Below are 21,226 nucleotides of genomic sequence, written 5' to 3' on the forward strand. Positions count from 1 at the left end.
GCACCATGATCCCAGAATGCATAAAGCATTGTTTAGATCCCTACGAGACAAGTGGGGGTCTTAGGGAGGGAAGTGTTAGGGGACATCTGGAATACTTGCAGTCCATTTAAAGGAGCATGAACTGCCAGCAGCAGAGGAGGCAAATGCTTGTTAAACTCCCACTGTGGTGTTTCTAGAATCTTCCTTCATTTTAAGAAAGCTCCAGAATCCCTCTGTGGGGGAGCTTCTTGGCTGTGTAGCCACCGAAGCCCATGGGAGAGTCCCACAGGGCACTTACAGTGGCTCCCTGTGTCTGCTTATACCTGAGCCTAGAAGTTTGGGAAAGTGGGTTGAGGCTACTTGCAGGGATCCAGGCAGCATTGCAGATTGTCCCTGGGGAGGCCCTTCAGGGCCATGGCCTCCTCAGGAGCACAGAAGGGTGACGGACTGAGGCTGACTACGCTGGAAGAAACTCTGCTTGGGGATCGCGACAGGCTGCCTTGGGAGTCCGCGCTAATTGCAGCAGTAAGCGAAATGGTAATTGGGCTAATAAATAGCATGAATAATGAAGCTGCCTTCAAAGGCCCTTCTCCAGTGGTTCTGCTCTACTCTTGGAATGAGGGAAGGGAGGAGGCATCTGAGTAGACCTACCCTTCTCTCTGCTTTGACACCAGCCAGGGACCTAAGCTCTGCCTACCTGCCTGCCTGCCTGCCTGCCTGCCTGCCTTGGTCACCTGTTAGCTGTGTCCCCATTAGTGAGTCATCATGGAGATTAGATTAGATAGCATGCTGTAATGGTTGGTATAGATTGTCTACTTGACAGGACATAGGGTTATAAAAGAGGCCAGCCTCTGGGCCTGCCTGTGGGATATCTATACCAGGTTAATAGAGGTGAGAAGACCTACCTTAATTGTGGGTGGGACCATTCCAAAGGATGGGTCCTAGACTGGTTAAAACTGAGCACCAGCCTCCTCTCTCTCTCTCTCTCTCTCTCTCTCTCTCTCTCTCTCTCTATGCTCTGGTCAGGGATACAATACAGCCCACTGTCTCAAGCTCCTGCACCACACCCTTCCCTGAAGGAGGGACTGTCCCTTCAAACTGTGAGCCAAAGCAAACCCTTCCCTGAGCTGCTTTGCTGGCATCTTATCACAACACGTAACAAATGCACACGTGGTGTCCAGAATGCAGTGCTGGGATGGAAACTGCACCTTGTTGCCTCCGAGGCCTCTCTCTGAGCCCTCCTAACCCAGCTCCAACCTTACCCGATCCCTACCCCTGCCCAAGCAAGCCCCATTTTCTGTTCCTTCATGCTCTGCCCCTGGTGACTCCTTCCTGTCAGCTACACTGGTAGAACAAGGTGGTGTTGGCCCAAGGGGACCCTGAAGGAGACCTGCTCTTGACTCCTTCTGCCAGGTTGCTGAAGGTGGGTTGCTATACCCATAACAGAAGGGCTAGTTCCTCTCAGGAGAGTGCCTTCACTCAACCATCTGCCCTGCATCTTGTGACCTCCCCTACCCAAAGCCTCTTTATACCTAGGGATGACAATGATCCTGCTGCCCTGAGACATCCACCTTTCATCTCTCGTGTCGATGCCTTGACCCTCTACCTCGTCCGCCACCCTGACATCCAGTGTAAATGTACCATGTGCTTCTGCCCAAATCTAACAATGGGTGCTCAGTCAGAGTTAACCATCATCACAATCCTGACGACTGGCCAGATGATGACTGAGCAGATGGTCAAGAGAAGGTACCAATGAAATGGGCAAGGTGGGAACCAACAGTGAAGATGCTTTTATTCACACAAGATCCCAATCTTTAGCACGCTTTCATCTTCCCTGTTGATCCAGCTGATACCTTGTGCATCCAACAGCTTTTAATACCTGTTGTCAACCAACATCTGGAAACAAGGTATTTCAGGGTGGTTCTCATTTCAAGAAGCTTAGAAGCTTGCAAGGTCCTGAGGAGAAACACCCCAAGCTTACAGTAACCGGAAAGCAGCTGTTCTGATGTTTCTGACCTCCCATGATCTAGTCATATTTTTGCAATGTTTTGCAGGCCCACTGGTGGGTGAGATGCAGTAGGTTTGCATTTGGTTTAAAAGGAAGAACAACTATATCCAAATGGCAGCTGAACTGGAGATGCTAAGTGGCTCTGTGATGGGGTTGGAGGTGGGGGTATCTCTTGGTTCGTATTTTCTCAAAGGAGGGAACTTAGTAAGAAAGACTGTAGGGTTTGTCTACTTGCTGCATTGTGTTTGTTATTGATGTTTTGGCAAAGCAGACTCCAAAGAGAGACTGGAATGGGCTTCCCTGCAGGGGACAAGCACCTCATTGGGTTCTGCATTGTACATTTCAAAGAAATGCTATGACTGTTCATGAGGTAGGTGGCATATTCACGGGCTAAGTTACGCCATTTCACTCCCAAATCATGGTGGACCAGATTTCCGTTTTAGGGTATTTCTTCCCATGACCCTCTAGAAAAGTCACAAGGGTAAGAAGTCCAAAGCACAATGTGAATGATGCATATCATAAAGCCAGTGCCTTTAAGACTACACACACGCACACACACATGCACACACACACACAACACACGCGCATGCACACACACACGCACACTCCCTTCATGAGCACACATGTAGGAACTGGATAAACACTCTAATTTCTGATATCATGGCAACAACCTCGCTGTGACCACACAGGGTCGTTCTTACCACGAGGAAAACACAGCTGCCAAGGCACCAATATCATTGGCTTGCTCATGTCCAATCCCTTGCTTATTCAGTATCTGCCCTTATAGGGCATCCCTTGTTGACTAGACAGGAGGGTCAAGGAAGAAACCAGTCTGTCCTTCAAGCCCTACTGTGGATAACCATGCAGCAGATTTCTCTGGAAAGTTGACAGGAAAAAATCGGAAGTGCCCCTCCTGAATGCTGCTCTCTTACACACACACCCCTTCCCCTGGAGCCTGGTACCACTGTAAGCTGCCCATCTTCCTGGAGGTCTTCTTCATCTTGGTCTTGGTGTCCCAGATTCCTCCCTCCCAGACCTCGCCCACCCTACCCCACCATTTCCCTTTCCCACCTCTCCCTTCCCTTTCTGTCATTCTTGCATGCACCCGCTGGTTTGAGTTACTGGAATCTGTTTTGTTCATGACGTTCTCTGATCTCAGATTGTCCAATGTTCTCACTGCTTAAAAAACAGAATTCTGACCCCTTTGTTCAGTGTTCAAAGCCCTTTCTGGCCTGATCGCTCACTCTTTTCCAGCTCCACCTTCCTCCTGGGCACCCTCACCATGTCATGAGCCTGCTTCCTTTGGATTCAGGTCACTGCCGTTACTATTGAGATGGTCTCTTCTACCATTCATTGTCCTCGAATTCTAGGCTGAAGTCCTCCGCCTTCTGACCACACTGAGGGTGTGCAACTCTCCTTTTGGCCTTTGGCAGCACACAGTCCAGACATTGGACCTTTGAAGACCACCTTCAGGGAACTGGAGAGATGGCTCAGCAGTTAAGAGCGCTTGCTGGTCTTGCAGATGACTTGAGTTCAGTTCCCAGCACCCATGTGGCTTCAGTTCCAGGTGGTCCAACACGCTCTTCTGGCATTCTCAAGAACCTTTTGCACATGGCACACACTCACACAGACACAGACTCACAAATAAAAATAACCATTCCTTATAAAAGGCCACATTCAGCAGGCTTGCCCACACACATGAGGCCATGGATCCCATCCCCAGAATGACCAAAAGTATCTTTTTATACAGAGGTACCCAGGTAGCAAATCCCTTCCATTCTGCATATCAGCTCTTATCCATTAAGACAGTGCAGGGATGCCGGAGCTAGCAAGAAAGAACCCTTTGGCAGTGGGTTTTTTTTTTTTTTATCCTACTGCACGTACTGGCTTTGGGGGAGCCTAGGCAGTTTGGATGCTCACCTTACTAGACCTGGATAGAGATGGGCGGTCCTTGGGCTTCCCACAGGTCAGGGAACCCTGATTGCTCTTCGAGCTGATGAAGGAGGGGGACTTGAAATGGGAGGCGGTGGCGGAGAGGAGGCAGAAATCCTTAATAAATAAATAAATTTAAAAAAATAAAAAAAAATAAAAGATCTGAGCCAGAAAAAAAAAAAAGAAAGAAAGAAAGAACCCTTTGATCGATTAGCTGTGTCTGCCTTGTGCTCTGACTTATGGCATAAGTACTTCCTTGTTCCTAATATGGAGACTCTCCCTCCAACCCCTCAGTCCATTCTCTAAGGGCAGGGCCTTGCTCGTGTTTGCTGCAGGTGCTGGTGGATACACAGCTAGGAGATAAGAGAGGCTGACCTACTGGACCCTCTTTGCTCCACCCTTTACCACATGGCTGTTCTCACACCTCCAGGGCGGAGACTGCCGTGCCTTCCACATGACTGGCAAAGAGGACGGCTGTTCCCTGAGACTTGCACCTCTCTGCACTTTTTCCACCCCACGTCACCCTTGATGGATGATTTATACGCTTGGCTGCCTGAGCAAATGTACTTCCTTCTCTAACATGTAGAAAGCTTTGAGCAGGCAGATGTGAGCAGTGGCATTGCTAGAAGGGTGATCTTGCATGTACTCATCATTTCATGGGCAAAAACAGTCCTGTTTCGGTAACACGTGATTTTCAATAAATTGGCATAATAGCAGGGTTGAAAACTGTTGTTCTGGCCCGTGGCTTCATCAATTACACAGGGATTATAGACTCAGCAATTCCTCCAGCTGCTTTGGAGGAAGATTCGATGTCAAGGAAAGTGAGCGCTATGGGGGCCTTGAGTACCAGCCTCAGTACCCCCTCAGGACTCAGAATTGGATGTCTATGGCAGGGGAGGATCTGAGGGTAAAAAGAATTAACTCAAGCATGTTGCCTCTGCATGTTCTTTATTTTTTGTAAGGGGGAAAGTGAAGCAAAGGGGCCTGGAGAAGAAGAATAAGGAGGAGAATAAGGAGAAGAAAAAAGGAGGAGAGTAAGGGGAAGAAGTAGAAGTAGCGAGGAGAAGAAGCAGAAGAAGGGCTGATCTCCATGAGGTTTCTGGTTTTTACAGACGTAGTTGGAAAATTCCACAGGCAAGGACAATGATAATATGCATATCAAAATCACAAAGAGGGGCAGGTAGAACCTGACAAAGTTGTACTCTGGAACAGGTGGCACCACCTGGAAAGAGCCAGAATCCAAGGGGAAGTACCTGCCATCCCAAACCGTAGATAAAGTTACTCAACATCCTGGATCCACGCATTCTCCTCATCTAATCTCTTTGGTGATAACCAGCTTTGGGGACACCCAGAGGTGGGACATGCTGCCTTCCTGCTCAGTGTCTGTCTTCTGTAGACATTTCTATGTTGTCTGTTAGCAGGTAATTCTGTGGGGTTGACTCTGAAAACTTGACTGCTAGAACAAAGAGTGAATGCCACCGCTCCAAGGCCTCGTGTTGGGGGGGGGGGATGGAGCAAGGTTACTCCGTTGCCTGTGCAGAAGTCACACTGCTGAGGTGTTTTGGGAATGAATCCCATTTTGAAGGGAAGAATCATAGCTTTACAGGGTTTCCACAGATATGACAGCAATTTTCCAAAACACAAGTGTTTCCGCAGCTCTGCAAAACAGGTTATTCCAAGTGGACGTGTACATATACACTCCCGTGGATCTGCCTACTGGTCTGTCAACTGTGCATTCCCTGTATAGTCTTGTGGGCGCCAGCAGAGCAGGGCCCATGTAATAAAAGTCAGGCACGGTTACATTTATAACCCAGTGATGAGGATCCAAACACAGGCTTGTAAGCCAGCCCAGGCTACTTGGTGAGTTCTAGGGCCAGTGAGGCTCTGCCTCAAAAGAACAAAATTTAGATACCTAAGGCATGTCTTTTAGCCTCCACATGTCCGAATACATATGTGTACCTGAGCGTGCACATGCATACACATGCATGCACACACACAAACATGGCCTCCACAGATAAGATATGGAATCAAAAGTGTCTAAAGCATTAACGTGGCTCACAGGCTGTATGAAGCCTGTGTGCAGCTTATAGAAGCCTCTCACAGGCCTGCCTGAGCTCCTGGACCGCAAATGGACTCGGATTAGTAGAGAGACTTTTAGTTCCTGCAGACTCAATGCAGTGCTGATGCAAGGGTTCACATGGGAACTTCGGAGGTCAAAGGCTCAGGAGTCAGAGGTCACTAAGGCGCACAAGGAATGTCAAACTCAGATTCCAGATAGTAAAGGAGGGATGCACAAACACCCAGGCAATTCATTAAACACCAATAGACAACTAACTGATTGGGAGAAGGAGGCTGTGGGACACCTAAGGGAAACACCGAAGGGAAAGTCTAGAGCCAGCCTTGGCACTTCTGTTCTCAACGGTGACCGTGGGTATGCAGACACGGCACCGAGGAGCCACACAAGTGCTGAGCCACATGGCTTTGGAGGGATTTAGATTCTAAGTCCATCCAAGCTGCTCATAAGCTGTGCAGCTTTGGAAAGCTTCAGTCTTTACAGTACCCCCTTTCCTCCTTAGTAGAAAAAGTAGTTACGTTGTTTTGACTTTTACTTAGTTTTAAATTTTTATTTTGTTTTATGTGTGAGTGTTTCACTTGCATAGATATCTGCCCACCACTTTCATGTCTTTGTGGAGATCAGAAGAGGATCCTGGATTCCCAGGAACTGAAGTTACAAATGGTTGTGAGCTATCATGTGGGTGCTGGGAACTGAACCCCGGTCCTCTGGGAAAGCAGCCAGTGCTTTTAACTGCAGATCCATTTCTCTAGCCCCCATTTTCATTTATTAATACTAAAATAATGGCATTGGTTTGGTGAGATGGCTCAGCAGGTACGTGTGCTTGCTGCCGTGTTGATGAGACTTGAGTCCAGCCCAGGGACCGACGTGGTGAGAGGAGAGAACTCAGTCTCAGAGCGGTCCCCTCCCCTCCACACACACTACGCACACAAATAAACACATAAATGTGACCTTAAAATGTCAAAAATATAGACTAGAGAAAATACTACCTGTGGGGTAGGTTGAAATTGGATGTCATGAAGCTCGTGTTTCATTTCACAGAGTATCCCATTCACAGGGATGGTCAAGGAGGAGGCAGCCATATTGCCTTTTCCTGCTCTGTGAATGAGTTCCAATTAATGCAGGAACTAACCTCTGAATAGAAATATCTCTGGGCAGGATCTCGTCCTTCTGTGGCTTTTGTTTCCCGTTCGCTCATTTGTTTGTTTTTTGAGACAGGGTCTTTTTATGTAGTCCAGGTTGGTTTTGAACTTGTCTCCCAGCCTCCATCTCCCCCTGGCGCAGGGATTGCTGATATTCAAGGTCGTGCTTGGCTCTGTTTTAGTTTGTGTCTCTTCTCGGAACGTTGGGGGTCTAGCTCTCCTCAACCTCCTTGTCCTCTTGGGCCTGGCTTCCACTCACCTCGCAGCAGCTCCCTGGATGCCCCAGAATGTGCCTCTCCAGGGTCTCCGTCTGTCAAGCTGCCACTCATGCTGCGGGGTGCCTAGTCCAAAGTCAGATTCTCTTAGCATCTTCTTGCATGGCTCATTTATCCCACACCTTCTCTTCTCTGGGTGCTGTGTGATTCCACCCGCTAGTCCAGCTGTTTTGTTGCTGTTTTAAATTGGACTCGGCCACTGTAGTTTCTCTTATAATATCTATAGGAGGGCACTGATTTTACAGAACATCCTTTGTTGTTGGATGGGGCAATGCAGGGCACAGGCAGGCAGAACCATGGTGTGGAAAAGACAGGAAGCCTGAGTTTAAAGAAGAGAAACTAAGATCCTCTCTGACTGGAATAGTCTGTTTTCACAATCTTAACTACTTAATTCAGGGTCCGGAAAGGGGTGTTACAGATCAAATAGTCTTCCCTGACCAAATTAAGTTCCCAGGAGAGCGAGGCCATGCTGACTACAAACTTAGCCTGTGGGGGTAGCCTTCCCTTGGGGAGACAGAGATCCCCTTGACCTGATATACCCCCCTCCCCGTCCCTGTCATTACACAGGTGCAGACCATGTGTGAGGACAGAGACAGGTGGCTGCCATGGTGGCTGGCACAGAAAATGTCCTGATAGTGAATGATGACTGTCCAGATGAATGGGTGAATAGCCAGACTGGGAACACAGAGGTGGGACATCCTCCCCTTCCCCCAGCTGGCTTCTCCTTCACCTTCCCATGGCCCGGGGAAGATGCCAGTTCACTGCCAGCAGAGAAGCACGTGGCCAGGTTAGTCTAGACTCTACAGTCACAGACCTGGGTCAGAAGCCTAGTTTGGTATCTCATCAACCACACAACTTCAGAATTTCCCCTTCTGAGAAGCAGGCGGAGTGCTGGAACTTTCCTTATAAGGTAGTGAGGTCTAAAGAAATCCCTCTGGAAGAATGTTTAGAGCTGTGTCTGACAGCTGAGTGGTGCACACGCTGATCTGTCTGCTGTCTGTCTGTCTGTCTGTCTGTTTATTCAGACTTGAGCTTAAGCAGGCTCTCTTGACACGTTCTTACGGACATGTCCTCACTGGGTAACCCCCTGCCATGATCTTAATGCTTTTCTTTTCCAACCAAAACTGCCTTTGGGTACTAGTAATATCTAGATTGGTGTCTACTGAGATTGTCCTCCCTGTGAGGATCTGACTTAAAGATTGTTCCTACTGATCCTTGTTCCCCAGAGATGTAATGCTGAGCAAATGCCCAGATGGGTGGCTGAGCACACAGACAGGGTTTGCCCTTCTAGCTCTGTCACACGCTTGCCACTGACAGACAGAGGGCTACCTACTCACCCCTACCTGCTCCTAGTCTGTTGTGTTAGGTACTGGCTAGGGAACTATCTGTCTATTTGTGTGTCTGTCTTTCTATTTAGGCAAAGTCTCAGTAAGTCCAGACCAGTGGTTCTCAACCATCCTAATGTGACCCCCAACCATAAAATTATTTCATTGCTATTTTATAACTAATTTTTACTACTCTTATGAATCATAATGTAAATATCTAATATACAGGATATCTGATATGTGGTCCCAAATGGCCATGACCCACAGGTTGAGAAACACTGGCCTAGACTGTCCTCAGGCATACTATATAGCAAAGATGAACACCTGATCCTCTGACCTCCACCTCTTAAGTATTAGGATTACAGGCATGTGTCATGACTGGTTTGTGTAGTGTTGATTGAACCCAGGGCTTCAAGCATGTTAGACAAACACTTCACAAACTGAGCCACATTCCCAGCCCCCCCCCCCAAAAAAACTAGCCTTTTGGGGTTTAAAAATAACCTCCAAGAGAAAATAGAGTAGGAAGAGGTGAGTACAGAAAAAAGGGGATTTGGGACACAGGCTTAGAATACACAGAGAGGAGGTGGCGCCTGCTGCAGGGTCGCCATGGAAACACTGCTTGGCGCCAGGACCGGAAGACCAGCTGTTTCTTCAAAGTGAAGCTCTGCTCAGCAGTTTGAAATACACACCTCTTTTCACTGGGACCCTGTGGACTCGCTCCTACCTGTGTCTCTAGGGCCTCCCTCAATATGCGGTTTTAGCCCACATAAGGTACCATTCCCACCTGAGCCTGGGACCTGGGAATGTGAATAGCACATCCCCTGTGTGAGTGATATCTGCCAGTTAACTCCTCCAATATGCCTGCCCTCTGACTACAGGCTGTGCAGGGGGGCAGTTGAGGGCAGCAAAGGAAAACTCTGAAGTGTTGATCTAGGTTGAAATGAGTCCCCACTGCTCTTTCCTTGACAATGATTTTGAACAAGGAAATAGAAGGGCGTTGATCTCAAAGAACGTCCTTTGCGGAGGTTTAGAGGGCTCAGGGGGTTGCGTGGGGTAATTCGGGGCCCAGGCAGGCAGAACCATGATGGTGGAAAAGGCTGGAAACGGAAACCTGAGTTTAAAGAAGAGAAACTAAGACCCTTCTCCAACTGGATGCTTAGCCGCCTAACTGGGGCAACAGGACAGGGGAGCGGAGTCTATTTGTTACAAAGCATCTCCTTAGTCTTCCACGATCAAATTAGAGCGAGGTCATGCTGACTTAGTCTGTGGGGGGCAGTTTTCCCCTGGGGAGATGGTGATTAGGTACATGCACACTTGTGTGCAGGTATGCACATGTGTGTGCATGTGTACATGTGTGTATATGTATACTGTGTACGTGTGAATGTAGAGGCCAGAGGTCAACCCTGGGTGTCTTCCTTCATACTTTTTGAGTCAGGGTCTCACTGAGTCTGGAGCTCACAGATTCGACCAAACTGTCTGGCCAATGAGCCCAGGGAATCTGCATCTCCACCCCCTGAATGCCAGGGTCACAGATACCCTGCTATTTCTGTAGGTATTGGGAATCTGAACTCAGGTTCCCATGCTTACGTACTAAGTCCTTACTGACTGAGCCATCTCTCAAATCCCTTGAAATGTTACTTTAAAAAAGATGTCCCAGAACAAACCCCAAATTAATAACCAGCAGGGCTGCTGAGAGCTTCATCTGTCACAGACCACAAGCTCCCTAATTGACTTCTGCTTTCCCCACGCAATCGCACCTGGGAGGGCGGCTGTCTCTTCAATCCTGGAACCCTCAGGCTCAGGTGAGGCCTGGCCTGAGGTGAGGCTCCATCAATATTTGCTCATTAGATGAAGGTCCAGGTCCTCCTGCCCTGCCCCCAAGCCATCTGTCAGCCCGCAACAGCTGATGTAGACAGAGCCTGAGGCTTCCAGACCGCACTTCCTTAGGAAACTGGAGCCAGGAAGGCAGGGTTGAGGTGGAGGGTGGGGGAGGCCAGGCAGGCACACAGCAGAGCAGCCTCCACTCAGCATCCAGAGTGACAGCTGGGGCTGCAGGGGTCACCTTCAACCCCAAAGCTCCAAAGACACTGTTGGGAAAACAGAGGAAGAGAAACAGAAATCCGTGTTCAGCTTCCTGCCCAGGACTCGGGATACCTCCAAGAGCTACTAGCGTTCCAAATTTTCTCAAAAAACATTTTATAGATGTTGTTTGTAGAAGAACCTTATTATGCCGGGCGGTGGTGGCGCACGCCTTTAATCCCAGCACTCTGGAGGCAGAGGCAGGCTGATCTTTGTGAGTTCGAGGCCAGCCTGGTCTACAAGAGCTAGTTCCAGGACAGTCTCCAAAACCACAGAGAAACCCTGTCTCGAAAAAACAACAAAAAAAAAAAACCTTATTATATAGCGGGGCTGATCTCCAACTTGTGATCCTCCTGCCTTCACCTCCTGAGTGCTAAAGTTACAGGTTTGACCAACTATGCCAGCTTCAATGTATGTATGTGTATGTTATATATGTGTATATGTGTGTGTATATATAAGTTATGTGTGTGTTTGTATGTGCATGTATATATGAATGTGTGTATGTGTATGTATGTGTTTGTATGTATGTGAATGTGTATATGTATTGAGTTGTTTGGGGTTTTGGGGGGGTTGGTTTTTTGTTTTATTTTTGGTTTAGTTTTTTTTAAAAGTATCTTTTTTTAAAAAAAAAAATGATTGATTTATTTATTATGTACACAGTGGTCTGTCTGCATGTATACCTACAGGCCAGAAGAGGGCACCAGATCTCATTATAAATGGTTGTGAGCCACCATGTGGTTGCTAGGAATTAAACTCAGGACCTCTGGAAGAGCAGCCAGTGATTTTGCCCTCTGGGTTATCTCTCCAGCCCATAAACTTGTTTTTTTTTTTTTTTTTTGAGAAAGGCTTTCTCGGTATGGCCTTGGCTGTTCTGGCCTCAAACTCACAGAGATCCTCCTGCCTCTGCCTCCTGAGTGCTAGGATTAAAAGCTTGTGCCACCACCGCCTGGCTGTATTGGTTTTTTTTGAAACAGAGTTTCACTACATAGCCCTGGCTGGCCTCGAACTCATTTTGTAGACCAGGCTGGCCTCAAACTCAAGGCAATCCTCCTGTCTCTGTCTCCTAACTGTTGTGATTACAAGTGCATAGGGTACCATCGTGCCTGACTACCACACCAGGCTCACTTTGCTTGATTGTGCTAAATACACGTGACAGGAAATCTGCCATGTGTGGTGTGCATATGTAAGCCTATGGTGTGAGATGGTCTTAGAATGGTGGACACTATCCCACATCTCTGTACCATTTTGTTTCTGTAAAGTTGGACCTCGGTCCCCTTTCGGCAGTACCACCCTTCCACATCCTCTGCATGGTGTTCTGACTACCCAAAGCCTCTCAGATTTGTCTAGTAGCTAGTGTCTTTCAGCTATAGTGGTGTTCTCTAGGCTCGTGCAGACAGTGGTACATCCGAATTCCTTCTCTTTTAAGGCTGAGTAATATTTCAATGCATATACTGCTGTTTTCTTTCTTTCCCTTCCTCCCTCCCTCTCCTTCTCCCTTCTCTCTCTCTCTCTCTCTCTCTCTCTCTCTCTCTCTCTCTCTCTCTCTTCCTCCTCCTCCTTGTTCTTCAGGCAGGAACCTAGAGGCAGGAACTTAAGCAGAAGCTATGGGGGAGTGTTGATTACTGGCTGGCTCCCCATGGGCTTGCTCAACTTGCTTTCTTATATAGCTCAGAATCACCTGCCCCGGGAGGGCACCACCCACAGTGGTTTGGCCATTCCCACATCCATCATTAATCAGGAAAAATTCCTGACAGGCTTGCCTCCAAGCTAGTCTTATGAAGGCAATTTCTTAGTTGAGGTTCCCTCAGCTGAGGGAAATGATCCAGTTCATGTTAAGTTGACAGAAACTACCTGGTTTCTGTGGTCATTGTGTTTCCTCTTTGGAGAATGGCCATAGAAATTCTTTCCCTGCTTTCAGATGGAGTAGTTTGGGCTTTTGACACTGACTTTCCCCATGGAGTTTCAGCTCATTGCCTACCCTGGTTGCTTTTGAGTGGCAGGAGTTGTGCTGGATGAGACTGGGCATGCTCCCAGGCACTGGGGGTACAGCCTCACACCCCCAGCCTGAACTTGGTACCTGCAGAGCTTACTATGGTGCAGTGAGTCCGAGGCTAAGAACCTGGGGCTCAGGTGAGGTTTGAGACTCCCAAGGGGCTCCTCTGTGGGATCTGTCCTGAATCTGTGTCTCTTCTGCCTAGCTCCACATGGACAGACAGATATTCATGCCTATAAGCTCAACAGAAGCCTCTCTGAACACCTTTCCTGACTTACTGGCACCCACAGTCTCAAGTCCCTGTCACCTTTCCACCTCCACCTGGGAGCAGGTGTTTCTACAGGGCCTTTTCCTCAATATTTCCTTCCTCCCAGACATTTTTCTTCCCTTCACAGACCTCTCTCCTAGGCTCCCTCAGTTTGCTCTCAGATGCTTTTCTATAATATAACTTGGGCACTGAGGTCTCAGCTATTTGACAAGCAACAGAAAGATGATTTTTTTTACATTTATTTATTTATTTGTGTATGTCGGGGGGCACAAATGCCACCGTGCAGGTGTGGAGATCAGAGGACAGCCCATGGGAGATAACTCTTTCCTTCCATTATGTGGGTTCTGAGACTTGAACTCAGGTTTCAGGCTTGGCAGCAAATGACTTTACCCAGTGAGCCATCTCAATGTCCCTGAAACAGGGTCCTGAAATGCAGAATGAGGTGGTTGACTGGTGCTTTTATGTTTGAAGACTAGAGTTACTGACAGAAGCTCTTCTCCCAAGCTTGGGCCACTAATCATTCTTGCAAAAGGTCAGTTTGCCCTCCGGATAAGTGTGGGAACTGTAGACTGGGTACAGAGAGATTCCCGAGGGACAGAGTCCTGCCCAAGGCCAAGTGGACCCTGGGCTGATGACCTCTGAGGGGCGTGAGTTTGTCATGCTCTGGGTTGCAAATCAGAGATTTACAACTCAAACCAGCTCCAAGAGTAGGAACAGCATCTCTTGTGAGTTTGCTGAGGTGGCCAGAGGGTGAGTGGACTTGGTGACCAAGTTACATTAACATCAGAGACTCTTTGTCCCTCTGCCCTCAGTGCATGCTGTTGGCTTTGTCCTAACTCTGACTCATCTTGCAGTCACAAGACAGGACCATGAGCTTGCTGCCTAGTGGGGATGCATCCTGTCTGGTGGAGAACATGCCTTCCATAGCATCTGGGCTGGCTTCCCTAGGACAGGTGACCCCCAAAGCCAGACTAGGAAAAGTCACCGAGGTAATGCAGTGGGTAGGAGTATCAGAGCAAGTAATCCCACCCCAAGGGCTGAGGATGGCCCTAGACAAGCAGGCAATATGCGTGAAAACATGGCTGGAGGGGAGTCAGGATGGGCACTTGTCTTTTTGCTCTAGGGTAGGCTAGAAAACAGACCCTGCCTCTGAGAAGGGGCCATGGAGGACCTCATTAACCCTGGAGCCAGTGATGAGTCCCCCACCAAAACCGCAGCTCAGTCAGCCATGAATCAAACCCACCAACTAAACCCAGTCATTCGATAAAACAGTTGAGCTGGAATGAAATCAAATCAAACAGGAGCATGTTCCCCAGGCCACCCAAAGAGCCTCACTTCTGATCCCCATATGTGGCAGAGAGGCTGGTTCTTTGTCCAGGATAGCTGGGTAGTCTCTGGGCGTTTTGTGGGGCTGAGGAACCAGGTAGAGCACCTGAGGCTGAACCAGCGTGCTGCAATTGCCATTTGATCACTAGCAGTTGCCGAATGACAGCAGATACCAACAGGCAAATGGTATCAAATTTGGTCTAAGTCTCTAGTGCGATGGTTCTCAACCTGTGGATCGGAGCCCCATTAGGAGGCATCAGAAGACACAGATACTTACCTTACAATTCATAACAGTAACAAAATTAAAGTTACGAAGTAGAAACAAAAGTAACATTGTGGTGGGGGGTCCCCCACAACATAAGGAGCTGTATTAAAAGGGTTGCAGCACTTGGACAGTTGAGAACCACTGCTCTAGTGACTTCGTGTGGCTGTGAGGGCTTCTGAGCCCCAGTTTCCCCACTTCTACACAAGGTCAAGGTCAAGCTTCCAGGCTCTCTAATTGCTGCCCTGCCTTTGATCTGCAGTTGAGGGCGGGCAGTGACGTCTCCTCCTCAGTCAGATGGCTCAGGCTTTACTTCTGTTGTTTGGACTATCTCTCCCAGGGACAGTGTCACCTACCTCTTTACACCTGAAGCAGCAGCACAGAGAGGCAAAGTGACCTGCCTGAAGGGGCCCAGCTCTGAAGCTAGAATCAGGAGCGAGTCAAGACCTAGTGCTGCACTAATGGGTCTGACACCCTAAGGCCATCACTGGGCCACCAACAACTAAAACGTAACAGGGAGGCCGGTGCTGGGAGCTAAAGACCAGATGTGGTGAGGAGAGGTGGGTAGAGTTTAGATGGGGACGGGTGCATCAGAGGTGGCCTTGGGGGCCTCAGAAGTAGAGTGGGCAGATCTGCGCTGTGTGAGAGAGCAGTGGGTCAGGCAGGACGAGCTCTTGCAGGTCACCACAGAATGTCTGGATTTTGTAGGTGAGAATCAACCACTGGCACACCTCAGCCAGAGGAAGGGGATGGAGAGATGGAGGAGAGAGGGGAGGGCACAAAGGAGGGTGCATGGAGAAGCATGATGGTACCCAGGGATGGCAGAGTGTGACACCTCCCAACGTGGTTGGAAGTGACATTTCCCTTTGCCAGGCTGTGCTCTCTGAGGTAGAATGGGAACAGACCTCCCATCCGGCCTCCTACAAGCAGTCACGCCCCCACTTCTCCTTGGGGTGGAGATGGTCCCCACCATGCCCTTCTGCTCACATCAGTTAACCAGCTGTGTCCACATTTGCAGTTCAACGTTCAAAAGTCCACAGAGCCTGTTCAGCCCCGACCTCTTCTGAAGTTTCCGGATATCTATGGTCCCCGGCCAGCTGTGACAGCCCCAGAAGTCATCAACTATGCAGACTACACTCTGGGGACCACAGAGGAGTCTGCTGCACCTGCCAGCCCCCAGGCCCAGAATGACAGTCGCCTCAAGAGGCAGGTCACAGAGGAGCTGTTCATCCTTCCTCAGAATGGTAGGGATTCCTGGCCCTGGAGGCAACACAGGGGGTAGGGAGGGGCTTGCCAGTGTCTTCTGACACGGTGTATGACCTGCCAAGGTTGTCCAAAATCCTGGTGTGGTACATCAGGTGGACCCCACTGTTTGACATCCAGCTTCCTGTGAGAACTGAGGAGTCTCCTTCTGATCTTACTGGGTGATTACATAAGGGATAAAAAAAAATCAAGGTTAGACACAAGCTTCTGAGTTACGTTTAATCCTCTGCTGTTTTACATGCTTGCTGTGTGCCCTTGGACTTGCTGTCTCTTTAGGATATCATCCTCATTAATAAAGTGGGATTATGTTATCCCACTGTCAAATGTATATAAATAATGGCTAATGCTTTTAGCAGGGCTTAGTACAAAGCATCAAAACACATGGCCATCATTATTGTCCCTATTCTCCTATGGGCATCAGCCTTCAGAGGGCAGCACCCATAGGTGGCCGGCATGGTGCCAGCCAGAGGAATAGCAGGGGAGCTGAGAGACACGGGCCTTAACCCACAGGAATCCAGAACATTCTGAGAGAGACAGTCCGAAGACTAAGAAGGTGGCCAGTCCTGTGGTCCGGGTTTGCTGTATGTGGCAATGCAGGGAGCAGCAGCTTTGATGGTAACCTGGGTTTAGGTGGATTCCTCTTGGCCAGTGGGAGATGGCCTGCCACAGGGGCCAGCAGTTCACATTAGCCTGACTTTTCAGGAACCACCTCAATCTGCCCTGCAAATGGGCCAGTATCCAGGCTCTCCCGCCCACATTTGAAGTAGATTCAAGTTTGAAGTCTTGAGAGGGAAAGTCAGGCGAGACTCTGACGGGGGTGAGTATTCTTGGGGGTGGTTCCCACAGTCAGAGCCTCTTTTGGGAGCCTCTGATTGCTCGATGCTTGGGTGAAACCAGGATGAAACCCTCCACCAAAGGAAGCTGTGCCCAGCTGCAAAGAATTCAGCACACATCACACATGGACTCCTTTCTTCCTTTTCCTTCCCATTCATAGGGCAGCAGCCTGGTCCTGATCCATAGGCAGCTAGCAGCCTTGACCACTTCAGCCAACATCCCCATGATGCACTGTGCTGGACTCCCTCAGCCCCACTGCTCCCCTCACCACACCACAGTACTCAGCACCCCACGTCTAGAGGAGTCCATCCTTGCCGCTCACATGGCACTGTCCCTTGGTCACTCAGCAAAGATGACTGCAGAGTGAGCTTGCAGATGCTGCCCTGAAAAAAGATGCCAGATGAGTGGGGTTTGGGTCTGGGTTCTCGGGCTGAGGCTGCCTGGGCACAAAGAGTCTTCTCATCCAGTCTGCAGCAGTGGCCTCAGGATTGCTTTGGAAGCCAAGAGCATCCTGCATACATGTGTATCTTGATCATTCTGGTCCCTGGAGGATGCTGTGCAGCAGAAATTTAATAATGAACCCTTGGGGGACATTAATAATCCTTTAGAATCCTGCCCTCTGATTCATTCTAAGGATCAGCGGTTCGGTTCTGGTTACTTACCGTGTTGTCTACAGCAGCCACTGTGGCTTCTTAATTCTTCTTTTAGATTCTTTCACACATTAGACTCCAGCTCACGAAAGGGGTGGAGCCAGCAGTACTGACAGTTTTATTGGTGGTTTTAGGACTTTCTCCATTAAACGTAAGGTCCTCCGTGCACGCAGCAAATGTTGAGTGCACATGAGTTAAAGTCAAAGCCTCCATCCTTGCCACTGGTGTCTACTCTGGGGTTATTCTTTGCTGTTATCTCCACCTGTTCATTCCTGTGAGATCTGCCCACAGTTCCATCCTCCACCAGAAGCACCAATTAGGCTGTGACCACTTTCCTTGTGGAAAGCTCACCACAGACCAAGCACAGAGCATCCCTAAAGGACATTCAGCTACTATGTGACAGTGTAAATACGGCATCAACATATTGACCACTGGACCCCAACAATCCCTTGAGATGCATTATCCATAGGCTCCTTTTGAGACAGTTTTGGGCTTAGATGGCAGAGATGACATGATACCACCAGGGAAGCAGAACCCCAACATGATGACCATGGCTGCTCTGTCTATCTTCCAGGTGTGGTGGAAGATGTCTGTGTCATGGAGACCTGGAACCCAGAGAAGGCTGCTAGCTGGAACCAGGCTCCCAAACTCCACTTTCGCCTGGACTATGACCAGAAGAAGGCCGAGCTATTTGTGACTAGTCTGGAAGGTGCCGCTTTGTGTGTTTGGCTGGGATTCGTGTGTGCCCTGTTCGTGGGATGGGAGGCTCTGCAGCCGGAGCAAGCAGGGATTCGTGTGCCCTGTCCGTGGGATGGGAGGGTCTGCAGCCAGAGAGAGCAGGGATTCGTGTGTGCCCTGTCGGCGGGATGGGAGGCTCTGAAGCTCATCACTTGGCCACACTTTGTTGCCGGGGATCCTAGGAACTGTGGCCAGGCAGGCTGCCTAAGAGCATTGGGAAGCAAGTGATTGATGAACAGCTAGCAGCCACTGCCAGCGATGCCTTTGACACTCAACAGGGATTTGTGCCAGGCAGAGACAGTCTTTCATAAGTAAGAAACATTTCTGAGAACTTTCCCAAGAATCGAGTAGTTTGTCCTGGGGGCCACTATACAACAAAGCTAAAACTGTACCAAGAAACGAGGGCTCGTGATGGGGTCAGCTGTGCTGTGTGTCTGTTCCTCATTTCTCTTGTTTCCGTGTTAGCCAACTTTCTATCACTGTGAGAAAATCCCAACGGGCGGGCACTTAGAAGGAGGCGAGGTCTCTTTAGACTAGCAGTTCCAGAGGTTACATTCAGCCTGTAGTCAACATTGTTGCCTTGGGGTGTGTGGTGAGCTAAGCATCACAGTAGACAGAATGCCATGGCTGAGGGTGCACACTGAGCAAAGCCGCTCACCTCACAGCCACAAGGAAGCAGGGGGTGGGCAGCGTCCAGTATCCTCTTCAATAATATGCCCGAGGCCGTTTCGTTCCACCAGCTCCCACCTCCACAGAGTGCCACCAGTCACAGCCTCTGCAGCACATTTTAAGATCCAAACTTGCCTCAGTTACTCATCTGCTTGCTGTGGTGAAACACCCTGACAAAGGCAATGGAAGGAAGAAGGAGCCATTTGGCTCACAAGTTCCAGGATACTTGTCTGTCACGTCCCATGGTGGAGAAGTTATGGCAGCTGCATCTTGAGGCAGCTAGTCACATCATGTTTGCAGACATGAAGCAGAGAGAGATGAACTCTGGGGCTCCATTTTTTATTCAGCCTAGGACCTCAGTGGGGTGCCTCCCACAATTAGGGTGGGTCTTCTGGACCTAAAGCCCCCTCCTGGAGGTTTGTTGCCTAGTTGACAAAGCTAACTGTCTTGTGTTGAATTTGGTCCTGGGGATAGGATCAGGGCTTCAAACGTACTGAATCGGTGTTCTAGCTCTGAGCTTTCCCTCAGCCTCTGGTTTCCTTTCTTGAGTGAGAATTGCCCCTCTTTATAGTTGTTTAAGATATTTAAACACTTCCATGTACTTTAGCCCATTTGGGCCTCAGGAAAGTACCATTTAACAGATTAGAAAACTGAGTTCTAGACTCTCCTATGAGGGGTCCGCGTGGTAGTGTGGGCACACAGTGTGGGAGACCCAGACCCCTTTCCTGGTAAGGTTAAAGACCAAAGCCAATTAGTCTAGCCAGACGCATGCTAAGGGATTCACACAAGTGCTGCAGTTGAATTCCTAACTGTCTTCAAAGGGGCATGTGGCTAACACTAGCTCCCCAGCCCTTTGGCCTCTTTCTCTCCCTTCATTTGTTTCCTGGCCATGACATGAACTCTTCTGCTCAGTCACGTGATTCCTCCATGGCATCCTGTCTCACAAAGCAATGTAGCTGCTGATATCAGGGGCTAGAGTTTCTGAAACCACAAGTCCAAGTAAACCTTCTCACCTTATAATTGGATTCTTTATAAGGTGATTCTCCCGGGTGTTTGTCATGGTGTCAGAAAGCTGACAGACACAATCCACAGTGGGACACATTGAAAACATCAAGGTGGAGAATAGAGGCAGCGGCCGGTGATTCGGATCACAAGTGGCTGTGTGGGAAATGTTTAAAACACAGAAACAAATGAGTCACAGCATTGGTAGCTATCCTAACAAAAGCTCTTCAGGGCCTTAGCACCAATGGGGACATTTCTGAATCTTGAGGTCAGAGGGGATCTAGAAAGTGCCTCTTGTCCCGATTATCCAGTGAAAATTCATCACCCGTGATGTTCTAGTTTAAAAACTTTTCCTACAAGACATTTGCACAGTAATGGAACATAGTGTTCACCCCAGGGTCCTGCCGACACCCAAGGTTATCTGTGTTCTGCAGCCCTGTCTGGGGATCTACTCCCTGCAATCCTCAGGAAGTCCCAGGTCTGTCTTGTTTTGCCTTTGCCTGCAGCTGTCACCAGTGACCATGAAGGAGGTTGTGACTGTTACATCCAAGGAAGCGTGGCTGTCAAGACCGGCTCTGTGGAGGCACAGACGGCCCTGAAGAAACGGCAGCTGCACACCACCTGGGAGGAGGGCCTAGCCCTACCCCTGGGTGAGGATGAGCTCCCCACAGCCACCCTGAGGCTCACCTTACGGACCTGTGACCGCTTCTCCCGCCATAGTGTGGTGGGGGAACTCCGCCTGGGCCTGGATGGAACCTCTGTGCCCCTGGGAGCAGCACAGTGGGGTGAGCTGCAGACCACAGCAAAGGTAGGGTTTTCCAACCAGAGAGTAAGAGCTGGCTGGTAGAGGGTGGGAGAAGAACGCTGAGATGATGAAACAAGGCCCAGAAACATTCTTGTCTCAGGCAAAAGGCAGCTTGGGCTCATGATCAGAGGCTGGAGCAGATTTGTGGCCCAGAACTTGGGGTTCCTGGCATCCGTTCCAAGGAGGGCCTCTTACTGTCCGAAGACACCCTGCCGCCAGGAGCAGCACCACAATGAGGGTGGCAACAGTTACCATGCTATGCAGTCATGGTTCTTATGCTCCTCTCTAGCGTTGCCCTGCAGTGGCCGAAGGAAACCCAGAGCCCTCTGCTCTCAGCACAGACCTGATGGAAACAGAAGCAGTTGGCTGCTGGCAGCCCGTCTGAGACAGGTGGTACAGATGGCTAAGACGAGCCTATGCGTACTCTGATGGAGAGCTCGGCAAGGCCTGGTGGGCACGAGTTGGCACTGACTCTAAATGAGCTACCTTGGTTCTGTGAAGACCAGAGCACAGTCAGTGGTTAGCACAGATACTATTCTGGGATGGCATCTGCTGTGCAGGCTGCTGAAACACTGGGCTCCTTGGGGAACAAGCCATGATCC

General features: G+C 49.4%; 1 protein-coding gene across 1 annotated transcript in view; it reads left to right on the forward strand.

Annotated features, from left to right (window-relative positions):
* The window catches only part of Syt13 (synaptotagmin 13), a 43,583-nt gene that overhangs the window by 13,945 nt on the left and 8,412 nt on the right, over positions 1 to 21,226 (forward strand). The window contains exons 2-4 of the mRNA XM_041641304.1: positions 15,682 to 15,907; positions 17,985 to 18,119; positions 20,326 to 20,627. Coding sequence (XP_041497238.1) covers positions 15,682 to 15,907; positions 17,985 to 18,119; positions 20,326 to 20,627 — 663 coding nt within the window. The remainder of the gene's footprint in view (positions 1 to 15,681; positions 15,908 to 17,984; positions 18,120 to 20,325; positions 20,628 to 21,226) is intronic.

The sequence above is a fragment of the Microtus oregoni genome, unplaced genomic scaffold (genome assembly GCF_018167655.1).
Source record: "Microtus oregoni isolate MIOR12 unplaced genomic scaffold, Mior012 000068F_ref0000429, whole genome shotgun sequence".
Lineage (NCBI taxonomy): Eukaryota > Metazoa > Chordata > Mammalia > Rodentia > Cricetidae > Microtus > Microtus oregoni.